At 39.6% G+C, this 21,559-nt stretch overlaps 1 protein-coding gene across 1 annotated transcript in view; it reads left to right on the top strand.

Annotated features, from left to right (window-relative positions):
- Window positions 1–17,052, top strand: part of LOC139641004 (NACHT, LRR and PYD domains-containing protein 12-like) — a 40,792-nt gene extending 23,740 nt beyond the window's left edge. The window contains exons 8-14 of the mRNA XM_071515211.1: window positions 20–193; window positions 435–608; window positions 3,641–3,814; window positions 14,570–14,743; window positions 15,183–15,356; window positions 16,034–16,080; window positions 16,253–17,052. Of these exons, the coding sequence (XP_071371312.1) occupies window positions 20–193; window positions 435–608; window positions 3,641–3,814; window positions 14,570–14,743; window positions 15,183–15,356; window positions 16,034–16,080; window positions 16,253–16,872 (1,537 nt within the window). The 3' untranslated portion in view covers window positions 16,873–17,052. The remainder of the gene's footprint in view (window positions 1–19; window positions 194–434; window positions 609–3,640; window positions 3,815–14,569; window positions 14,744–15,182; window positions 15,357–16,033; window positions 16,081–16,252) is intronic.
- Window positions 17,053–21,559: the final 4,507 nt, after the last annotated feature.

The raw sequence follows: 21,559 nt of genomic DNA, 5'->3' as shown, positions 1-21,559 counted from the left end.
TGAATAATGTTTTTTTCAGGCTGATTGGATGTATGCTGTCAGAGAGAAGCTGTGAAGCTCTGGTCTCAGTTCTCAGCTCCAAGTCCTCTAGTCTGAGAGAGCTGGACCTGAGTAACAATGACCTGCAGGATTCAGGAGTGAAGCTGCTCTTTGCTGGACTGGAGAGTCCACACTGTAGACTGGACACCCTCAGGTCAGTATTCTTGAGCTTACAAAGGATGACCCTGCAAGTTTGTTATCAGGATTTTCAGAGCCATTTTAGTGAAGTAATTTTTATTTTCTTTAAAGAGGAAATCTTGTAATATTTCAAAATCAGTTTTCTTTCCATCCAGCTTTACATAGACAGTCATAAAATCAGTGCCTTACAAAATACAGATATCAGTCACATTAAATATAAGAGAGTAACGTTTTCAAATCTGTACATCTTCATTGAGGCTGAGTGTCTGTAAGCTGTCAGGGAGAAGCTGTGAAGCTCTGGCCTCAGTTTTCAGCTCCCAGTCCTCTAGTCTGAGAGAGCTGGACCTGAGTAAGAATGCCCTGCAGGATTCAGGAGTGAAGCTGCTCTTTGCTGGACTGGAGAGTCCACATTGTAGACTGGAAACTCTCAGGTAAGAAATATTTACATTTTTTCTCAGTTGATTTGACAAATTTCTCCAAACTAAGTCCATGTTTTCAAGACTGTCTGTCTCAGGTCAGTATTCCTGAATCTGCAAAAGGGTGACTCTACAATGTTTACATCAGGATTCCAGAGCCAATTTTTAAATGGCATTTCAATCTAACAAAGGAAAAAAGGGAGAATGGGGCACTCCAAAATCCCCAAGGCCTTTATTAGCTTGGCATGTCCAGTAAGAAGGGTAAAAACATACAAAAAGGGATGTCTATCCCACGCATAGTGGCTTCCCTCGCCTTCATCAGGGTAGGGTTTCAATCTAACTGGAAAGAAGGTCTTGGACTTTTCCAGCCCCTGTTCTATTCTGATCACTGATTCACTGTGACATCTCCAACTTGTTCAGAATAGAGCAGCTAAGATTTTAACTTGTGCTAAAAAGAGATCATATATCCCCATGTTTAGTATCTCTACACTAGTTAGCAGTTGATATAGCATTGATATTAAGATTTTACAGAGCACATTTAAAGCATTGCTGGTTTTGGCCCTTAGTTACAGAGAGCAAACTAAGGTCTTTGGGTCCCTCTGACTGTCCCTCAGTCTAGACTCAAGGTGATTACACTTTTGCTATCAGGGGCCCTAGACTGTGGAAGTACTTCCTGAGGGACTTAGGCTAGCAAATTCACTATCATCTAACCCTAAAATGCTCCATAAAACATTCTTTTATTGAGTTGCTTTTGTGTTATATTTTGTTCTTTCTAATCTTCTCATGTTATTAAAAAAAACCCAAAACATTATTTTTAAAATGTTTAAAATTTTTTAGATAAACTTTATATATTTTGTCATTCCTTCTTGTGGCTGATTGTACTAATGTACTATTCCTTCCTTCTAATTGTACTATTCCAACCTATTCTCATTCCCAACTCATCCTATATTGACACTTTGTCAAATCCCTTGGCATCACTGTAACAACGCAAAAGGTACCCTCTCATCTGTATAGGAACGCACCGGGTATTCAGTAGACTCCATGGTAAAGCCTCTTGCGGCAGTATTGGATGCCTACAACTTTTTCTCCTAGACCACGGAACATGGAAGTGTTACATAGTCTAGCCTAAATTTTCTGCCCAAATAAGGGGTTCCGGTTTGCTGCATTTCTTTGCTTGAGCTCTGTGGTGCTAAGACCAAGTTGGGATATTATTTTAAGAAGCTCACTGATCTGAGGCCATGCATAGTAAATGTCATGGCCATGTCCATCTGATTATCAACTTATCACCCCTTGGTAAGGATGAACCACAAATCAGCTATGGAGACTACAAGGTAATTTTAAGAGATATATGTAGGAAACTTAATATGTAAACAGAGGGATATTGAGGCTACAACATACTATAATCCTGACCATGTAGAACCATTCAGGAGGTTTGGGGAGGGGCTAAATTGCATCAAAAGCAGCAATGTTATCCAATATGATTTTTCCTATGACAACAATCCAGATGTATTTGGTAGGTGAAATTAGGTCTACACTAGCCCAAATCCAAAAGTACGACTGTGATAGGGAAAACATCAATACCTTGAAGGATGTTTTCCACTAAATATGCAAAAAAACAAAAGACTTGATTTTAACCAGGCTGGAGTTTCAAAGGGTCTCAGAAAGTATGCTTGGAAGAGGCTGGAGCCAGACAGAGGTGAAAAATAAAAATTAAAGACATATTTGGATTGACCTGGATGAGACCTGACCTGGAGAGAAACATAGGTCAATATGAAGAACATGGGTGGTTCCTGCACTGCAGTATTGCCCTTTGAACTCTGACCCCGCGGACAACATTTGAAGGCTTATTATGCAGCAACAGAAGGGGCTAGAGACATGGGGTCAACTTTTCTAGAAAGCTATTGAGCTACACTTTCATAGGGCTGAGGGTACTGATGGCGGGCGGCACTGAGTGGGGTTGAAATGCAATATTTTCTGAAATTCTCTTGCTTCCCATTAAGATGGTTCAAATCTGACAAAAGATTTGTTTTTTTCCACCCTCAAATACCCCAGTAACAATGTCAATTCCATGTTTATAGTGTCCACTATTGGAGAAACAACAATACAACTACAATACCCACACAGCAGGGTGTGGAAGTGCTAAACAGTGCAAACTGTAGTTTTTCTGGGTGGCCTAAGGTTAGGGAAAAGGCAAACTGCTCAGTATTACAAAGATGCAATACAGTCTGAACCAAAAAGTTGATGTTATCAAAGGATATAACCAAAAAAATTACAAAAATATACTTTTGTTAGTGTTATTTTGCTGCGTTTATTGAGATGCCACTGATATAACTTGTTATACAGGTTATGAGCCAAATTTATTTGTTTATTCATTTATTTATTTAGCAGGTGACATCAAGTGCTAAAATGCAAGCGATTTTCTTTTTTTTTTTTTTACATTTGGCCTAGAAATTGCTCAATCAATATTAGCACCAAATAGCTCAAGCAAAGAAATGCAGCAAAATGGAATCCCTCATTTGGGCAGAAAATGTAGCCTAGACTATGTAACGCTTCCATGTTCTGTGGTCTAGGAGAAAACGTTGTGGGCGTAGTTCCACGAAAGGGTACCTTTTGCATCGTTACAGTGACGCCAAGGGATTTGACAAAGCGTCAAAATAGGACGAGTTGGGAATGAGAATGGGTTGACTATTCCCATTCTTTCTTGTGGCTAACTGTACACCAGAACATAGCATATGCCATTTGGTGGATGTATTTATCCAAATCACCACACAGTACCATGTGTGAATACATTTTTAGCATGGGTGAAGTTGGTGACTCCAGATAGTGGATACTGCAAACTGTGCTTTTAGATAAGGGCTGTAGACAGTAAACAGAGTGCAATGCTAGTAATAATAATATGAAAGCAGTGCCCAAAAAACACAGACAATAATGACATTAACATATAAGAGGATAACATTTTCATATCTTGCCATGTCGATTGAGGCTGAGTGTCTGAGGCTGATTTTGTCATTTTCAAAATTATTGTTCATGAATAATGTTTTTTTCAGGCTGATTGGATGTATGCTGTCAGAGAGAAGCTGTGAAGCTCTGGCCTCAGTTCTCAGCTCCCAGTCCTCTAGGCTGAGAGAGCTGGACCTGAGTAACAACGACCTGCAGGATTCAGGAGTGAAGTTGCTCTCTGCTGGACTGAGGAGTCCACATTGTAGACTGGAAACTCTCAGGTCAGTATTCTTCAACCTGTTCAACTGACCATTTAAATGCTGCTTAATTTTTTTTTTCCATGCATAATGTCAGTGAAGGTACCTAACCTCTGTACAATTTTCTCTATTTTAGCTTTCTAATCAGCCAGGATACTAAAATTTAGCTGTACTTTCTAGTCCCTCTGAACTATTTCCATGATTATAGTTCATAATTTTCTCTCCTTACTGCCTTTGTTGTGAACACCTAAAATACCGGAAAGGACTTCTCAGATTCTGTCACAAATTGAGTCAAGAACTCTCAAATTGTATGTGTGTGCGTAGGTTGTCAGGCTGTCTGGTCACAGAGGAAGGCTGTGCTTCTCTGGCCTCAGCTCTGAGCTCCAACCCCTCCCATCTGAGAGAGCTGGACCTGAGCGACAATCATCCAGGAGACTCAGGAGTGAAGCTGCTCTCTGCTGGACTGGAGGATCCACACTGGAGACTGGAGAGACTCAGGTATGGAGAGGCTTGCTGTCAGGCAGAGGCAATGTCTTATAGAGGGATTAGGGATTGGCAACCATTTTCTCAGTCATACTGTGTAGCTGTGTCATCTTGTTTAATGTTTAACAGGAGTTATGTCTGATGTTGAGTGGAAAACTCACAGGGAAGATTATTTAATGCCTATTCCTATTTGCACTGTGACAGCAGGGGCTCAATAAATCGCAATGTCTGTCGGTCGCTCTGTTCACCACTTTTGGTCATGTGGGTGAAAGTGTGCCGCAAAGAGTTAGATTGCAGCCTCTCAATTGGGAGACGCGAGTTCGATTCCCAGCAGGGATGCTTCCAAAAAATGCAATGTCACGGGGCTGTTAGACTCTTAGTCTTGTTCCATTATCAAAGAGAATATGCTGGTCTGACTTTGTTTATCCCCCCCTACCCCCTCCCCTCCCACCCAGTATGCACCATGAAGATAGAGTGCAGCAGTTGAAATCACACCAGAGGAAGTGTAAGTGTGTATTTGGTTAGCAGTAAGTGTCATCCAGTCATTCAAATCCTACTATGAAAGAAGATGTTGGCTGATATACTGTGAAATCATGAAAGTGTTAAATAATTCATTGTCAGTTTGTTAATAAATCAACAAATAATTAACAGAAAAGGTTTATTAGATCAAAAGCTGTTGCTGTATTGTGTTTTGTTCTCTCAGATGCCCGTGAACTTACACTGGACCCAAACACAGCACATAGAAACCTCTCTCTGTTTGAGGACAAAAGAAAGGTGACACTGGTGAGAGAGGAGCAGCCATATCCTGATCACCCAGAGAGATTTGACTACTGGCCACTGGTGCTGTGTAGAAATGGTCTGACTGGGTGCTGTTACTGGGAGGTAGAAAGGAAAGGACTGGTTGATATAGGAGTGACATACAGAGGAATCCGAAAGAAAGGAGATTGTGCTGACTGCAGGCTTGGACAGAATGACATGTCCTGGAGTCTGTTCTGCTCTGATAATGGCTACTTTGCCTGGCACAATAAGAGAACAACTATCATACGTATCCCTCCCTTCTCTGACTCTGACAGAGTAGGAGTGTATCTGGACTGGCCTGCTGGCTCTCTGTCCTTCTACAGAGTCTCCTTTGACACACTGATCCACCTCCACACCTTCCACTCCACATTCACTGAACCCCTCTACCCTGGGTTTGAATTTGGGTTAAGGTCTGGTTCCTCAGTGTCTCTGTGTCAAGATAGAGGACTAGAGTTGCCTCCTGTGTGGAGAAACGACACAGGGAAGTGACAAGACAAGACAGCTGCTGAAATTATAGTTCGCTCTGTACAGGATCACATACACACACACACACACACACACACACACACACACATACATGACATATACATTCACAGAATATTACACATATAAGTTCACTCCTAATTTTCCTTTGTACAAACATGATAAACAGTGTATTTTATGTGTACAGAAACGGAACATGGTTTTATTATACAAATTTAAGTTTGAGTACAAATTTACATGAACAATTTATTAGCTAGCTTGGAGCTTTTGTTTTTTTAGTTGGTATTTTACTAATCCACTCCAAGCTAAATGTCTCTGTTGTTTCTTCAGTTGTTTCCCAAAATAACGGTTTACGTGAATGTTGTTTGTTCTTCATTTCAAACAAGCATAATCTTAAGCATATATTTTTTTTTACTTTAATTTGTAATTATTATTGCCCAAAAATAATCCAATATTTTGTTGTATTGTTTTATAATTGTGAGTCATGACTTCTCATAATCAAGGAAAATGTAATATATGACATCACTGATTTACATTGCCAGATTGGTTGAACCAAGATGTCAGAGACAGACTCAGATTCACGTATTCATGTAAAGTGTCTAGAATTCTGAAAACAAAAATATACACAAAAATATATCTATTTTTTAATATAGATGCATTTTTACAATTGCTGCTGACGGACCAAATCTATTTAAATCTTGACTAAACAAAGCAGGACATATCCTTATGGAGTCTGACACTAGATTAATGTTGTCAGAGGTTTGCATTCAAACTGATCTTGAGAGCTCATCATTAAAAACATAAAACATTAAAAAATATTCCCAAATTATAGGACACTGTCCCCTTTTTAGAATAACAATCATAAAGTCGATTCTGGGCAAATTCCCCTTCAAGCAGGGGTGAAGAGTATAATATTTCCATTTTAGGGAACCTAAGACCTTGACTTATCTACATTTCAAAACAAGTTGAGAACTTTCATTTTCATCTACTGAGTAATATTGTGTTGTATTTTTCTTTTTAAACAAGTACAGTTTTAAACCTAAGTTGATCACATTAATATGTAATTATGAATGCTCTATAATAAACCAATATTGTTTTTTGGTCTTATTAGTTGTGAATGGACTCTGTTAATATTTTGTGTGATTACGTCGCCCTCTTGTGGGTCACACTGGCTACAGCATGTGCAGGTTGGCTGGTTTACTGTCGATTTATATTGTTGCTCTGCATTTTGTTTCCACTCCGAAAGTAAAGGAATGGTATGCTGAAATGTTTGTTTTCTGCCTAAATATGAGTATGTGGTTGGGGTTGGTAGTCTGCAGTAGACACTATTGTACTACTATACTATTATAGACTCCGGCAGTTTCATATCCTGATAAGACAATCCATGTATACATGAATCAGCAGAATACTGTGAATATTACCACAGAAACAGAAATTACACGGAAAGTAAAAACCAAAAGTAAATTTTACATGCCTGCACTAATATCAGCATATCCCAGCAAGCTAATATTCCCACTATGAGGAACCTAAGACTTTGAGTCCACTAGCCAAAGCAAATATAGGCTACTATATATATTATATATAGTATATTATCATGAAAAACATTAAGCGTAGAAAATGTGTCCAGTTGATAAAAAAAAAAAAGTTTTAATTTAAAAAGAGCTAACTTTGACAGAGCAGACAGAATGAACACAGCTGGACCACTGATCCTTTTAGCTGAACCTAGAGGTTAATTAATTAAATTTCCTGGCGATTACAGGACACTTAACATGTACTTTTACTTTTGATACTTACAGTGCATTTAATAGCGGTAGCCTACACTTGAGAAGAATTTTATAACTTTTATTTTCATATGTCACTATTTCACCAACGTAGTGGTATTGTATTATTTTTATCTGGTGAGGACTATTCTATGAGGGTTTCTATTTTAAAGTAGAGATGTTGTGTGTTTTTACAACCAGTGTATTTAATATGATGCTTCACTTTGGTAGAACATTTCCACTGTTCATCAAACTCTCCTCGATATCAGTTCAGCAGCAGTCTGCCTCCAACATCAGCTGCCCTGGTATCCACTGTCACCACTGATCAGCTCTCAGTATTGATCATGGAAAACAGGCAACATTACTTCCCAAAGTCTATAATCCAGAACACAGAATGAAATAATACAATCTTTAGTTACTTGTTTGTAGAAGTAAGCGTTGGCTATAATTAATTGTAGTTTCAGCCTAACAGTGACTGGTGCTGACTACGGGTTCCCAGAGTGTCCAGTGTGTGTTTGAACTTTTATGTTCTTCTATAGAGGTATGTGTGCTAAACAGTGGAGATGTTCTACTCAAGCGAAATATCTCTTTTTGCCCTATTTACATGATATAGTCAAGATTTAATGTGTATTTTCTACTATGACTAGGAGAGGGCAGAATTTCATTACACAAAACAGTGTTTTATACCTATGAACAATCGAGAGTCTCCAATCCACCTGGATGTCTTTAGACCGTGGAGGAACCTGGAGCAGCCGGAGGAAACCCAGACGAACACGGGGAGAAGAAGCAAACTGCACATCGGGACCAGGAATCCAACCCGGGACATTTTTAACTGTGAGGTGACAGCGCTAACCACCCGATCCTGTGTTTTATAAATGCTAAATGATTTTCATAAGAATTTGGTATGAAACACTTTTTTCAACCCAGTTTTGCCAATTATGACCTTGTGGATCTTTTTAACATAACCTCGTCAGAATCGGCGTTTTGACTCCTAACAATAAATAAACCTAAAAGCCTCAACATACATGTACAGCAATTCTTTAAACAAGGCTAGTAGTGTGGTTACAGTGTGTTCACATGCACAAGGTCTTCTGCACAGCAGCTCATTTCTTTGTAAAGGTCACATTTTTGATAAAGGGATCTGATAAGAATGAGTTTTTTAAGTGGAGTGAGGTTTGGACTGGCTACAGCATGTGTGCATGTTGGCTTATTTGCTGTAGTTTTATATTGTCTATACATCTGTCTATATATAAATGCTATTATAAATGTATGTCCTTGTAATGATACTGTTGTACTCAGTAACTGAGTTGTAGACTCAGGTAGACTCAGGTAAGGCAAATTTCATAGTTGTTATTACAGTCGTAGTAGTAGTAGTAGTAGTAGAAAAGTAGAAAAGTAGAAAAGAAAAAGGTGAAAACAACGTTCGGTTAATGCAGCAGTAATAAGCTGCATTAACGGGCACCTGAAGTGCTTCCCCTGAACACATTTGACCTTCTTTCTTATTTCCTGAACATAATTTTCTTATCTTACCTTATCTAGATCCTAGAACAGTGGTTCACAACTGTTTTCCTCAGGGATCCTAACTCTCACTCCACCGCTCTCAGTGTATTTTAATTCAGACACACACTGCCTGTAGTTTAGACTGATAAAAATCAGTGAACGCAGGATTTATTTGCTTTGGTTGTTCTAAATACAGTTTCATATGGTGAAACTGTATTCTCTCTCTCTCTCTCTCAGGTGAATTTCCTTGTTAAAGCTGCTGACTGATTTCATGTTAACATAGGCGTGGCGCAGATTTCACCACCAAAAGGTATTGTAACCAACATGACAGTTTAAAGTGTATTATACTTTAATGTATCCCAATATATTGTTTATAATACTGTTACCGTTAGGTTAAGCAGACATCTCCCACTCTGAAAACCCTCTGTTTAGGTTCAAAACATAACTCGACACTCTTGTAACAATTTTCAAACATATTAGTGTTAGTGAGTGTTAATGTAAATGTCATCTAATAAAAGTAGAAGGCTAGCAATAGTAATTTTTTGTGTTGCTTTCTGAACATGTTCAATCAGGGCACCGAGATGCCTGAACTCCTACAGGTTTTATATGTGACATGTTACTGACAGGAATGATCACAGCCCTGATATATCCTGTAATGGAAACCTTGATGTAATTGATCAGTCCACTGTGTTTCTGTAAAAGTGTTCGCTCTACTATGAGTCTGTCTGAGGAGAGAGAGGAGGGGCTCCCTCCCTCTAAAACCACTCTGTCTGGGGAACATGACAACCAGACCAAAGCTGAGAGGTAAGATGAGGATCTCTAACTGTCCATGACTGTTCTCCATCTCAGAGCTCAGCAGTGAAATTATTACAGCATCATTAGTCAGAGTGAAATGTCTTTTTCTGTTGTGTTGAAGCCCAGTCCAGCAGGAGAGACCAGACTCTCCTGTACCCAGCTGTGTGTCCATGAAGAGTGACTGGTCCAAGAATTTTGACCAGCTTTCATTTTACAAAAAGTAAGTTGTTATTTGCTTTAAAATATGTAACATTTAGAAAAATTATTTATCCAACAAGTTTTACTTTTTTAATGTTGCTCTTTTGCAGCATTAACCTGCTTCACATTCATGCAGTTACACATATTCATACTGAGCTGCCCAGTAGGCTACAACCATAGTCGTCTACTGTTGGTCACTGAGCAGCTCCACCAAAACAATTTGTGGGTTAAGTTCCTTGCAAGGTCACGTTGGTGGTAATTGCACAGGGTGGGAAAAAGAGTTACACCTTAACTGTGATTTTCCAAACTGGCAAAGCAGTTCTATCTGGCGACCTACCGGTCAAAATCCTGCCCCTAACATTTGTACTACGACCACCCATGTCAATCCTGAGAGACCAGACTCTCATGTACCCAGCTGTGTATCCATGAAGAGTGACTTGTCTATTGGTCACCTTATTGAGTTCAAAGATGGACATTAAGTAATAAGTCATGAGCTATAGATTTGGTCTGGCCCTTCACACTCTGTTGATTTAGTTTCCTATTTCAAAACATAATATAAAATAATCAGAGCAGCATTTACAGTGGAGTTCACATGGGGTGTTTCTATCGGGATCCATCATGATAGAACACAACACCTTTAAAGGGTGACGGTACCCCCTGGTTTTCTATTTTACCTGGTAGTTAATTGCATTCACCTACTGTAATCAGGGGCTGATAAATGTATTAAATGTTATAAATGTATGTATAAAACTGGGAGTGTTAACATTTTCAAATCTTATTAGGTAGAGCTGTGCTCTGGTACGACATTACGGTTCATCCAATGCCTTTCACTTATTGAGGTTTTTTATCACTGGAAAAATCAATGAATCAGATTGATTGCCTGACTGGTAAGTCCACATACGTGCTCACATGTTGAAATAATGACTGATAGTGTTGTATGTCACAACAGGCAAAACACGGATTGAAGTTACCTGCTGACCCAGTGTTTCTGACCCCTTTAACCACCTGTGTGTGTTTATGTGTGTGTGTGTGTGTTCCACTGGAGTAATTGGGATCTTAAGTTCCTTGTCCAAGAAACTTATTTTAATGGTTGCGGAGGGAGAGCAGGAAAGCGCTACTCATCGACTCTCTTTGCTCTTGGATTTGAACTGTCGATCTTCAGGCCAAGAGCTCTCTTCTCTACACTGATTTTCCAGGTTGGTCCTGTGATTTGTTGTTCCTGTGTTTCCAGCAGAGTCCAGCAGGAGAGACCAGACTCCCCTGTATCCAGCTGTGTGTCCTTGAAGAGTGACCAGTCAATGGAGCCACCTATTGCCTTCAAGGATGGACAACACTCTACTGAGCAAAGGCAAGAAATTATAACAGATAATGTGGCTGATATCAGACTGCTGAACAGAGGTAAGAAGTCATGAAAGAATGAAGATGATGATGATGATAATGATGGTGTGTGTGTGTGTGTGCGTGCGTGCGTGTTGAGACCGAATATATCATGTTTTCTCCACAGACTTCACCAGGAGAGTTCAGAGGTTCCTAGTGGTCAGTCTGTCCAGGAGCATCAAACAGACCTGGTCTCCATATTTATGGTGTGTAAATGTACAACACCTTTTACTTTAGCTACCATGAATTTAAAAACAACTTTTCTGGTCGTAATAGTCTCCATGCTACATTCTTTAGGCCAGTGGGGTTTCAGTCTATGACAGATGGATTTAATGTTGTGCTCCACCATTTTAGTATGGAAGTATAACATATATATATGTAATTCTGTTCCAGCTTCTTGAAGAGAACCTTGTCACTTTTGTGAAGAATGAGCTGAAGAAGTACCAGAGGGTTCTGAGACCAGATTACCCAGAATGCTTAGAGAGGCAGAGGGAGGATGGGGAGGTGATGGACGGTGAGGAGAAAGAGCAGAGGAGGAGCAGAGAGGCACTTCTGAAGATCACACTGCACTTCCTGAGGAGAATGAAGCAGGAGGAGCTGGCTGACTCTCTGCAGAGCAGTATGAGGCTTTTAACAGGTTTAACATGAAAAATGAAATGAAAATGAAAAATTTAATTTCATTACGCAGAGCTACATCTTGTGAGCCATAATAGCTTATTGATTGATCACACATCTAATTTATGATCCGATATGTGTGATATTCTTATTTCCACATTACTGTACAATTTGGTGACATAATGTAAACCTGTTTACTTGCACTAATACAGTATATAGTGACCCACTGGCTGGAGAAGCCAGTCCAGACAATAGCTGTGAGTGATCTCATCTCTCCATGGTCACCTTCTGAAAAATTGTTTATTTTCTGTATTCTTTATTGGTTTCAATTAAAAATATTCATCATGGACTGATGTCCTTAACATCACTATGCTGTCTATTTTAACGCAATGTGCACCAATTGGCTGAATTACCATAAAAGAATCGCCTGATCTGTGTAGGTGGGTTTAAAATTAAATAAATGATGTATTAATTACTACGGCTTTAGATAAAAACAGTGCACATTATAGCTTGCAGTCCTGAAAAACACTCATATTAACACTAGTACTGTACTTGGTGACCAACAAACATCTGCTATTGTCCCCCAATCGAATCAAAGCAGTCTAGAACCGCTCCATGGAGCTGAAAAGTGCCAAGTAATGGGTGGATGTGGAGGAAGTGTGTGGCAGTTCTGGCCGTCAGGTTAAGTCACATGAAAAAATAACTTGTTAGGACAAGAAAACAGATTTCGTTTTCTCGTGATAGTGAGATAATTAAGTCGTTATCTTGACATAACAAAGAGAAAAAATGTTTATTCATGTCCTCTATGGACTGCCATAGTAACATCCTCTCATCCTCTCTTCATTCAGAAACTCTTGCTCCCATCTGCCGACGTAAACTCAAATCTAATGTGAAGAAGAAGTTTCAGTGTCTGTTTGAGGGGATTGCTAAAGCAGGAAACCCAACACTCCTGAATCAGATCTACACAGAGCTCTACATCACAGAGGGAGAGAGTGGCGAGGTCAATGATGAACATGAGGTCAGACAGATTGAAACAATATTCAGGAAACCAGCAAGACCAGAAAGACCAATCAAATGTGAAGACATCTTTAAACCCTTACCTGGAAGAGATAAACCAATCAGAACATTGATGACAAAGGGAGTGGCTGGCATTGGGAAAACAGTCTTAACACAGAAGTTCACTCTGGACTGGGCTGAAGACAAAGCCAATCACAATATACAGTTCACATTTCCATTCACTTTCCGAGAGCTGAATTTGCTGAAAGGGAAAAAGTACAGCTTGGTGGAACTTCTTCATCACTTCTTTATTGAGACCAAAGAAGCAGGAATCTGCAGGTTTGACAAGTTCCAAGTTGTGTTCATCTTTGACGGTCTGGATGAGTGTCGACTTCCTCTAGACTTCCAGAACAACGAGATCTGGACTGATGTTACAGAGTCAACCTCAGTGGACGTGCTGCTGACAAACCTCATCAAGGGGAAACTGCTTCCCTCTGCTCGCCTCTGGATAACCACACGACCTGCAGCGGCCAATCAGATCCCTCCTGAGTGTGTTGACATGGTGACAGAGGTGAGAGGGTTCCCCGACCCACAGAAGGAGGAGTACTTCAGGAAGAGATTCAGAGATGAGCAGCTGGCCAGCAGAATCATCACCCACATCAAGACTTCACGAAGCCTCCACATCATGTGCCACATCCCAGTCTTCTGTTGGATCACTGCTACAGTTCTGGAGAATGTGTTGAGAACAGATGAGAGAGGAGAGATGCCCAAGACCCTGACTGAGATGTACATCCACCTCCTGGTTGTTCAGTCCAAACAGGGGAATGTCAAGTATCATGGGAGAGCTGAGACAGATCCACTCTGGACTACAGAGAGCAGGAAGATGATTCAGTCTCTGGGAAAACTGGCTTTTGAGCAGCTGGAGAAAGGCAACCTGATCTTCTATGAAGCCGACCTGACAGAGTGTGGCATTGATATCAGAGCAGCCTCAGTGTACTCAGGAGTGTTCACACAGATCTTTAAAGAGGAGCGTGGGCTGAACCAGGACAAGGTGTTCTGTTTTGTCCATCTGAGCATTCAGGAGTTTCTGGCTGCTGTTTATGTCTTTCTGTCATTCATCAACACTGGTGTCAATCTACTGAGAGAAAAACAGTTAACCTCCCCACCGGCCAAGCTATTAAGAAACAAATCTAACGTAAAACACCTCTACAGGAGTGCTGTGGACAAGGCCTTACAGAGTCCAAATGGACACCTGGACTTGTTCCTCCGCTTCCTCTTGGGTCTTTCACTGGAGGCCAATCAGACTCTCCTACAAGGCCTGCTGGTACAGACAGGAAGTAGATCACAGACCAATCAGGAAACAGTCCAGTACATCAAGAAGATTATCAGGGAGAATCCCTCTCCAGAGAGAAGCATCAATCTGTTCCACTGTCTGAATGAGTTGAATGACCGTTCTCTAGTGGAGGAGATCCAACAGTACCTGAGATCAGGAAGTCTCTCCACAGTCAGACTCTCCCCTGCTCAGTGGTCGGCTTTGGTCTTCATGTTGCTGTCATCAGAAAAAGAGCTGGACTTGTTTGACCTGAAGAAATACTCTGCTTCAGAGGAGGGTCTTCTGAGGCTGCTGCCAGTGGTCAAAGCCTCCACTAAATCTTTGTAAGTGCACAGATAACTGGACAGATTAAATATTGTATATGAAATGAGATCTTTTCTACAGGAGAAAAAAAACAACATATTTTCAAAGTTATTGTTTTTATCATTAATACTTGTTCAGGCTGAGTGGCTGTAAGCTGTCAGAGAGAAGCTGTGAAGCTCTGGTCTCAGTTCTCAGCTCCAAGTCCTCTAGTCTGAGAGAGCTGGACCTGAGTAACAATGACCTGCAGGATTCAGGAGTGAAGCTGCTCTCTGCTGGACTGGGGACTCCACATTGTAGACTGGAAACTCTCAGGTCAGTATTCCTGAACCTGGTCAACAGATGGCCATTGAAATGCTGGCTTACATACAGGTTAACATAAGAGAAAAAATACCTGTGTAGGATTTTCTCTTTTATTGATTTTCACTCTTTCTTCTCCTCTGTTGTTAAGGCCTAAAATACCAGAAAGGACTTCTAAGTTTCAGTCACATGTGACCAAATGAAAACAGAAAGCAGATCATGGGTCCACTGTTTGTATTTGAAACAGTTTAATTTTTTTTGTTAGCATGTGACTGCATTGTTACGACCATTTTCAGAGTAGTATACAAATGAATATGAATAAATGTGAAGCTTGTTCCAAACTTTTACTTTGATCTTTTCAGAAAACCTCTGTACAATAGCAGGCAAAAGAATGGGTGAAAACAATGATATACAGCAATTTACTGATGGTGTGTGTGTGTGTGTGTGTGTGTAGGTTGTCAGGCTGTCTCCTCACAGAGGAAGGCTGTGCTTCTCTGGCTTCAGCTCTGAGCTCCAACCCCTCCCATCTGAGAGAACTGGACCTGAGCTACAATCATCCAGGAGACTCAGGAGTGAAGCTGCTCTCTGCTGGACTGGAGGATCCACACTGGAGACTGGAGAGACTCAGGTAGGTTATATTATTGTATAAGGAAAATATGCACTGTTTGTGTGTGTGTGTTCGGTCAGCATTTTGTCCATTTGTCAAGGAGCAGAAACTAGGACCCAAATGCAATGACCGGCAGAGAGAGAAACTGGTAGAAGCAAGAGCTTTAATAGCTAAACGTAGGCAGATGAACAAAAAACAAAAGATCCAAAAAGGCAAAAACTAAAACAGGCCGACAGGCAAAAGGCAAAACTAAAACTCCAAACCTGGCAGAAGTGCTAAGCAGACACGAAACAACACTGGTGACAAGGCAGGTAACAGAGCTGGTGACACAGGGAACACAACAAATGAACTCACAAAAACTACAAAGAAACAAGACTAGATATACACACAGACTGATGACAAATGAGGGACAGCTGGCTGACAGGGGAGAGTCTGGAAGGTGATTGGCTCAAGCAGGCAGGAGAAGAGGGAACAAGGTAACTGGCCTAATGGGTGATGGAATACAGGTGTGTGGGAGCAGGAGGGGGGAACAGGTGATGAGAACAGGTGATGAGGGGAAGTCCGAGGACATCTGGAGGCTGGCAGGAGGATGGCAGGACTGGGGAGTAAAAGGTGTGGTTGACCAGGAGACTGAGGAGCAGATTGTGACACCATTTATCTTTCTGTCTCAGTATTTTTTGTTATTACCTCTTCCACAGTTTTGACCATGGTGGAAAGTGTCGGTTGAAACCAGTGCCCTTCAGATGTAAGTTGTAGTAGTAGTGTCATTAAACACATTACTGATAAACCCTCAATGGCACCAGAGGCATATACATAATAATACAAACTGTATACAACTGAATGCAAATCAACAAATAATAAACAGTTAATATTAGATCAAAAAATGCTGCTGTATTGTATCTTGTTCTCCCCTTCAGATGCCTGTGAGCTCATACTGGACCGAAACACAGCAAACAGAAACCTCTCTCTGTCTGAGGACAACAGAAAGGTGACAGCAGTGAAAGAAGATCAGCCACATCCTGATCATCCAGAGAGATTTGACTATTGGTTGCAGCTGCTGTGTACGAATGGTCTGACTGGGCGCTGTTACTGGGAGGTTGAGAGGAAAGGAGAGGTTTTTGTAGGAGTGACATACAGAAGTATTAGAAGGAGCGGAAGGGGTGATGATGGCAAGCTTGGATGGAATGACAAGTCCTGGAGTCTGTACTGCTCTGAGAATAGTTACTCTGCCTGTCACAATGAGAGAAAAACAGACACACGTATCTCCTCCTCTGACTCTGACAGAGTAGGAGTGTATCTGGACTGGTCTGCTGGCACTCTGTCCTTCTACAGAGTCTCCTCTGACACACTGATCCACATCCACACCTTCCACTCCACATTCACTGAACCCCTCTACCCTGGGTTTAGGTTTAGATTTAGGTCTCTGTTTGGGGGTGCGGTCGGTTCCTCAGTGTCTCTGTGTCAGATCGACGAGGGAGAGTCGCCTCCTGTGTGGAGAAAAACTCCCACTCCTGCCAAAAAACAGCTGCTGAAATGATAGTTCACTCTGCAAAGGCTCACACACACACACACACACATACTGTATATATGTACACAAACCAACATCTGGTAACACTTTATAATAACCATCATTAATAAAAGGTAAATTGATAGTTAATTAAACTTTAGTTAATAGTTATTTTACTGTTAACAAACAATGAAATGATCATTAATAATGTTTACTAATTATTAGTAATGCTATAATTTATGTTATTTTATCATTAGTTTGTGTAATATAAAATCATTTGTTTATAAATTATATATTGTATCATAGCTGATAAGAGATGGTAAAAATTACATTCTGATTACATTAGTAATCTATTTATTAACAGTTTATTGTTGCACACATTATAACATTTTATATACTATATTAAGTATTTGTTAATGATTACCAAATGATTTGTAAACCTTTAAGAAATTGTATGTAAAACATCTATAAACATTACATAGATAGATGGACCAGATATTTGTAACACTTTGTTAATGGCTAATATTGGTTTGTAAAGCATCTATAAACATTATTTGGATGGCTATTATAAAGTTGCAACTGATGATTATAATACCTTGTTAAATGGTTAATAAATACTTTGTAAAACATCTATAAACATTATTTAGATAGATAGTTAATACTTTGTCAGTGGTTAATAATTGGTTTGTATACCATCTATAAACATTATTTGGATGGCTATTATAAAGTTGTAACTAATGCTTATAATAATTGGTTAATGATTAATGAGTGGTTTATAAAGCATCAAGTAACCCTAATCGGTAACCCCTCCTTTTACAGTCCCCTAATTACTAAGTATTTACCTGGTAAATATATGGTAAATTATAGTATATTATTGGGTACATCTTCTTAAATACTGGGTACGTCCTTGCAGATGTTTTTACAATTTACTCAGTAAGTAAGCTGAAACTGTACTGTAAAAGGAAGCCTTGTTTGTTTCCATGGTATTACCATATCCTTTGTAATAGATTATTCCATTGTCCATGCAATAAACACAAACTTTTACCATGTATGTTCTGCAACGTTACTAAGTAAGACATTACAATTTACGGAGTAAGTAACCTGAAACTGTACTGTAAAAGAAAGCAATGTTTAATCCCATGGTATTACAGACTCCTTACCACATCCTTTCATCAAAATGGATGGTTTCTTTTCCCATGCAATATAGACAAACTTGTACCATATGTTCCATAGTGTTACTAAAACATGACATTTTATTGAATTAGTACGCCGAAACAGGAGAACTGCAGGAGAAATGGAGTACTCCAATTTGACAAGTAAAGCTCTCCGAATTTATAAATGGCGGTGCCTCCACTTAGTAGTGTTTAAAGAATTTAAACAATATCTACTAAGAATTTCAATTACTACAATTAACCTGAACTCAATGTCCCCCTTTGAAGTATGTGACTGTATAAAATTACCACAACTCAACACCAGATACTTTAAATGCAAACCAATTGCCTTTAGTTATGCAACTAGCAAGATGTGAAATATAAAAACAGAAAATAAAAAACAACTTCCAATTATCAAAGCAAATGCCCAGATATTCCGATATCAATCTTTTACATTCCACAGAGGCAAAGTGTGTACCTTAAAATTAACTGACCAATCTTACTTTCTTTAGCTTATTCTCAAATGAAATACAGCAATTGTGGATACACACACACACACACACACACACACACACACACACACACTCAACAACAGTCTTTGGAATAATAGTAGGCCTACAAAATAAATAAAAATGTCCAAATTAAATAATCGTTGCAGGCCTGAGTCGTTGCTGGGGTGCGTAGAGGTCTTTAAGATGAAGATGATATTGCATCCACTTCACTTGCTCCGAGCAAGGCAAAAACAAACTCACGACTTGATGACAGAGTCTGTGATGGTAGACCTGATGAGGGCGATGCAGGAAAATGGCGTGTGAGGCCGACTGCAGGCGGATTCAAACAGGCAAACGTTGGAACAGTTGTGTTGTCCTCCTGGCCCACGGAGGATTTCCTGCTCCTTTCTCTCCCTATGTGGTACAACAGTCCAGTTCCTATATGCAGAAAATCCAACTAAAAATCAAGTACATAACACAAGGATGTATCATAATATATTATTAGCTTACAGGCAATCTGATAGCTCGTTCACATAAACAAATGGCCAAAGCGATTAGCATTTCTTTAGGTTTAAACCATAACATTTAGCTACAGTACCACACTTAAAATAATAAAGTCATGCTTTACCTTACCAGCATTCACACAGGTCTAGCATGTCGTCAACCCAGTTAGGAATATTTGCAGTCAAACAGATTTGAATGGATGGATGGATGGATGAATGGATGGATTTGAAATCCATTGGTGGTTAAATTGCTATCTTCCAATCGGAATTTAAGAGAGGCGGGATTTAGCGCTGACTGCAGAAACTAGGTAGAGCGCAGGGAGAACATGTGGAAGCAGCAGAGAAAGGACTATCTGTCCTGAAAACACCATCATAATATTCCTAACTGGGTTGACGACATGCTAGACCTGTGTGAATGCTGTTAAGGTAAAGCATGACTAAAGCATGACGGGTCGGCGCAGCGAGACTGTTATTTCTCCTCGCACGGAGCAACAGTCAGCTGGCTTTCCTCGTAGGCAGCGAAGGATTTCAGCCAGGAGTCGACTTAGTAGACTAACGTATCCTTACGTTATCTTCTTGGAGGGAAGGAGTGTCCTCAGCTGTAGTCTTTTCCAGTCCACTTCTGCAGGTCGGCTGCGCGCACTGGTTACTCATACAGATGCGCGCAAGGAGTTAGATTGCCGGATACACAAACAGCTAATCTAATCCTTCTGGATCCAAATAGTGTTATGGCGAACACTAAACAGTCTGGGCTCGTCCAGCGAGTTGAAGACTGTGCCTTGGCTTAAACAAAAAGAACAGTTCGAACGTTAAAATGTACCACCTTGTATAGCAACGGAGTCGCAAGAAGGGGCGATGCAGAAAGGTAGCTCCTGGAATTTATATCCTCCGTGACGTCATGGGGGATCCCGGGGCTCGCCTGAGTCTCGTCCAATGAGAGATGGCGTGGCCCAACATTATAATAGCCATCCAAATAATGTTTATAGATGGTATACAAACCAATTATTAACCATTGACAAAGTATTAACTATCTATCTAAATAATGTTTATAGATGCTTTACAAAGTATTTATTAACCATTTAACAAGGTATTATAATCATCAGTTGCAACTTTATAATAGCCATCCAAATAATGTTTATAGATGCTTTACAAACCAATATTAGCCATTAACAAAGTGTTACAAATATCTGGTCCATCTATCTATGTAATGTTTATAGACGTTTTACATACGATTTCTTAAAGGTTTACAAATCATTTGGTAATCATTAACAAATACTTAATATAGTATATAAAATGTTATAATGTGTGCAACAATAAACTGTTAATAAATAGATTACTAATGTAATCAGAATATAATTTTTACCATCTCTTATCAGCTATGATACAATATATAATTTATAAACAAATGATTTTATATTACACAAACTAATGATAAAATAACATAAATTATAGCATTACTAATAATTAGTAAACATTATTAATGATCATTTCATTGTTTGTTAACAGTAAAATAACTATTAACTAAAGTTCAATTAACTATCAATTTACCATTTATTAATGATGGTTATTATAAAGTGTTACCCAACATCTTTATTAATGTTCATATTTTCAGATAGATGTTCTACTCATTTCACTTTGAACATGATTAATCAATCTTTGTAAATAAAATGTATTCTATTTGTAGTGTAACTGAACATGGTTTTAACACTATACAAATGTAAGTACTTAGAGAAGTTATTTGGAAAATTAATGAATGAGATATTTAACCAGACATTATTTGTATTTAGTCACATAAAGTGTGTGTGCGCATCTCAGGGGCAGAAAGGCTACCGATAGCCACTCAGTTCACGTTAGTTAGTTAGTAATCTGAGTTCCCAGAAGCGATAGCAAAGATTTTAGTTTAGTAAGTGGCCATATATTTTAACATCATGCCTCGCCATTGCTAGTCGTTTGCACCCTAGACTGGAAAGAATAAAAGCAACCCCCGAAATCAACAGTTACAGTAGAGCCCAGCTGCAGCCCCTGGCTTGGCATAGCACACCCACCCTAATGGTGCATTCCATGGAAGTCGGAGGTCGGTAGTTCTGAGTTGGAACTACCGACCTCTGATCTAAATGCGTTACAGAGTCTTTTCAGGAAAACACGGACGCAACAGCCTTTACCCATTAAAGTTAACAGTAGCTATCTGACAGCTCTAGTAACATTAGCAGGCTAGTTCATACTAGCAAAGACTTAACCCCTATCCTTAACTTCGCCTATCCAGGGGCTTCTCCGGGTCTAGCTAGGTGCTATTGGAGTAGCAATCCAGCTAACTCAGTTCGCTAGCTTCATAGTCCCTGGTTGACACTTACATGGCCATACATGTGTACAATCTGTTGGAACATTCCACCATTGGAGTACAATTTAGGCATCAACAGTCTTCAAAAAATGACTTACTTTGATTATATTTTCTGCTATGTATTTGAAAAGTAGACATATTAAACCACTGCCAGCTCAGCCTGTAAATATACATTATTTATGAGATGTTGTATATGCCATGCTCTGCGTTTGGTTCAACCCTGTTACCAATATA

Source organism: Centroberyx affinis, unplaced genomic scaffold (assembly GCF_046629955.1).
Source record: "Centroberyx affinis isolate AG114_WGS23_722 - 3 ecotype Tasmania unplaced genomic scaffold, CSIRO-AGI_Caff_v1 ptg000331l_1, whole genome shotgun sequence".
Taxonomy (NCBI): Eukaryota; Metazoa; Chordata; class Actinopteri; order Beryciformes; family Berycidae; genus Centroberyx; species Centroberyx affinis.
The sequence above is the reverse complement of the archived record's forward strand: the minus strand, read 5'-3'. Positions and strand labels throughout refer to the sequence as shown.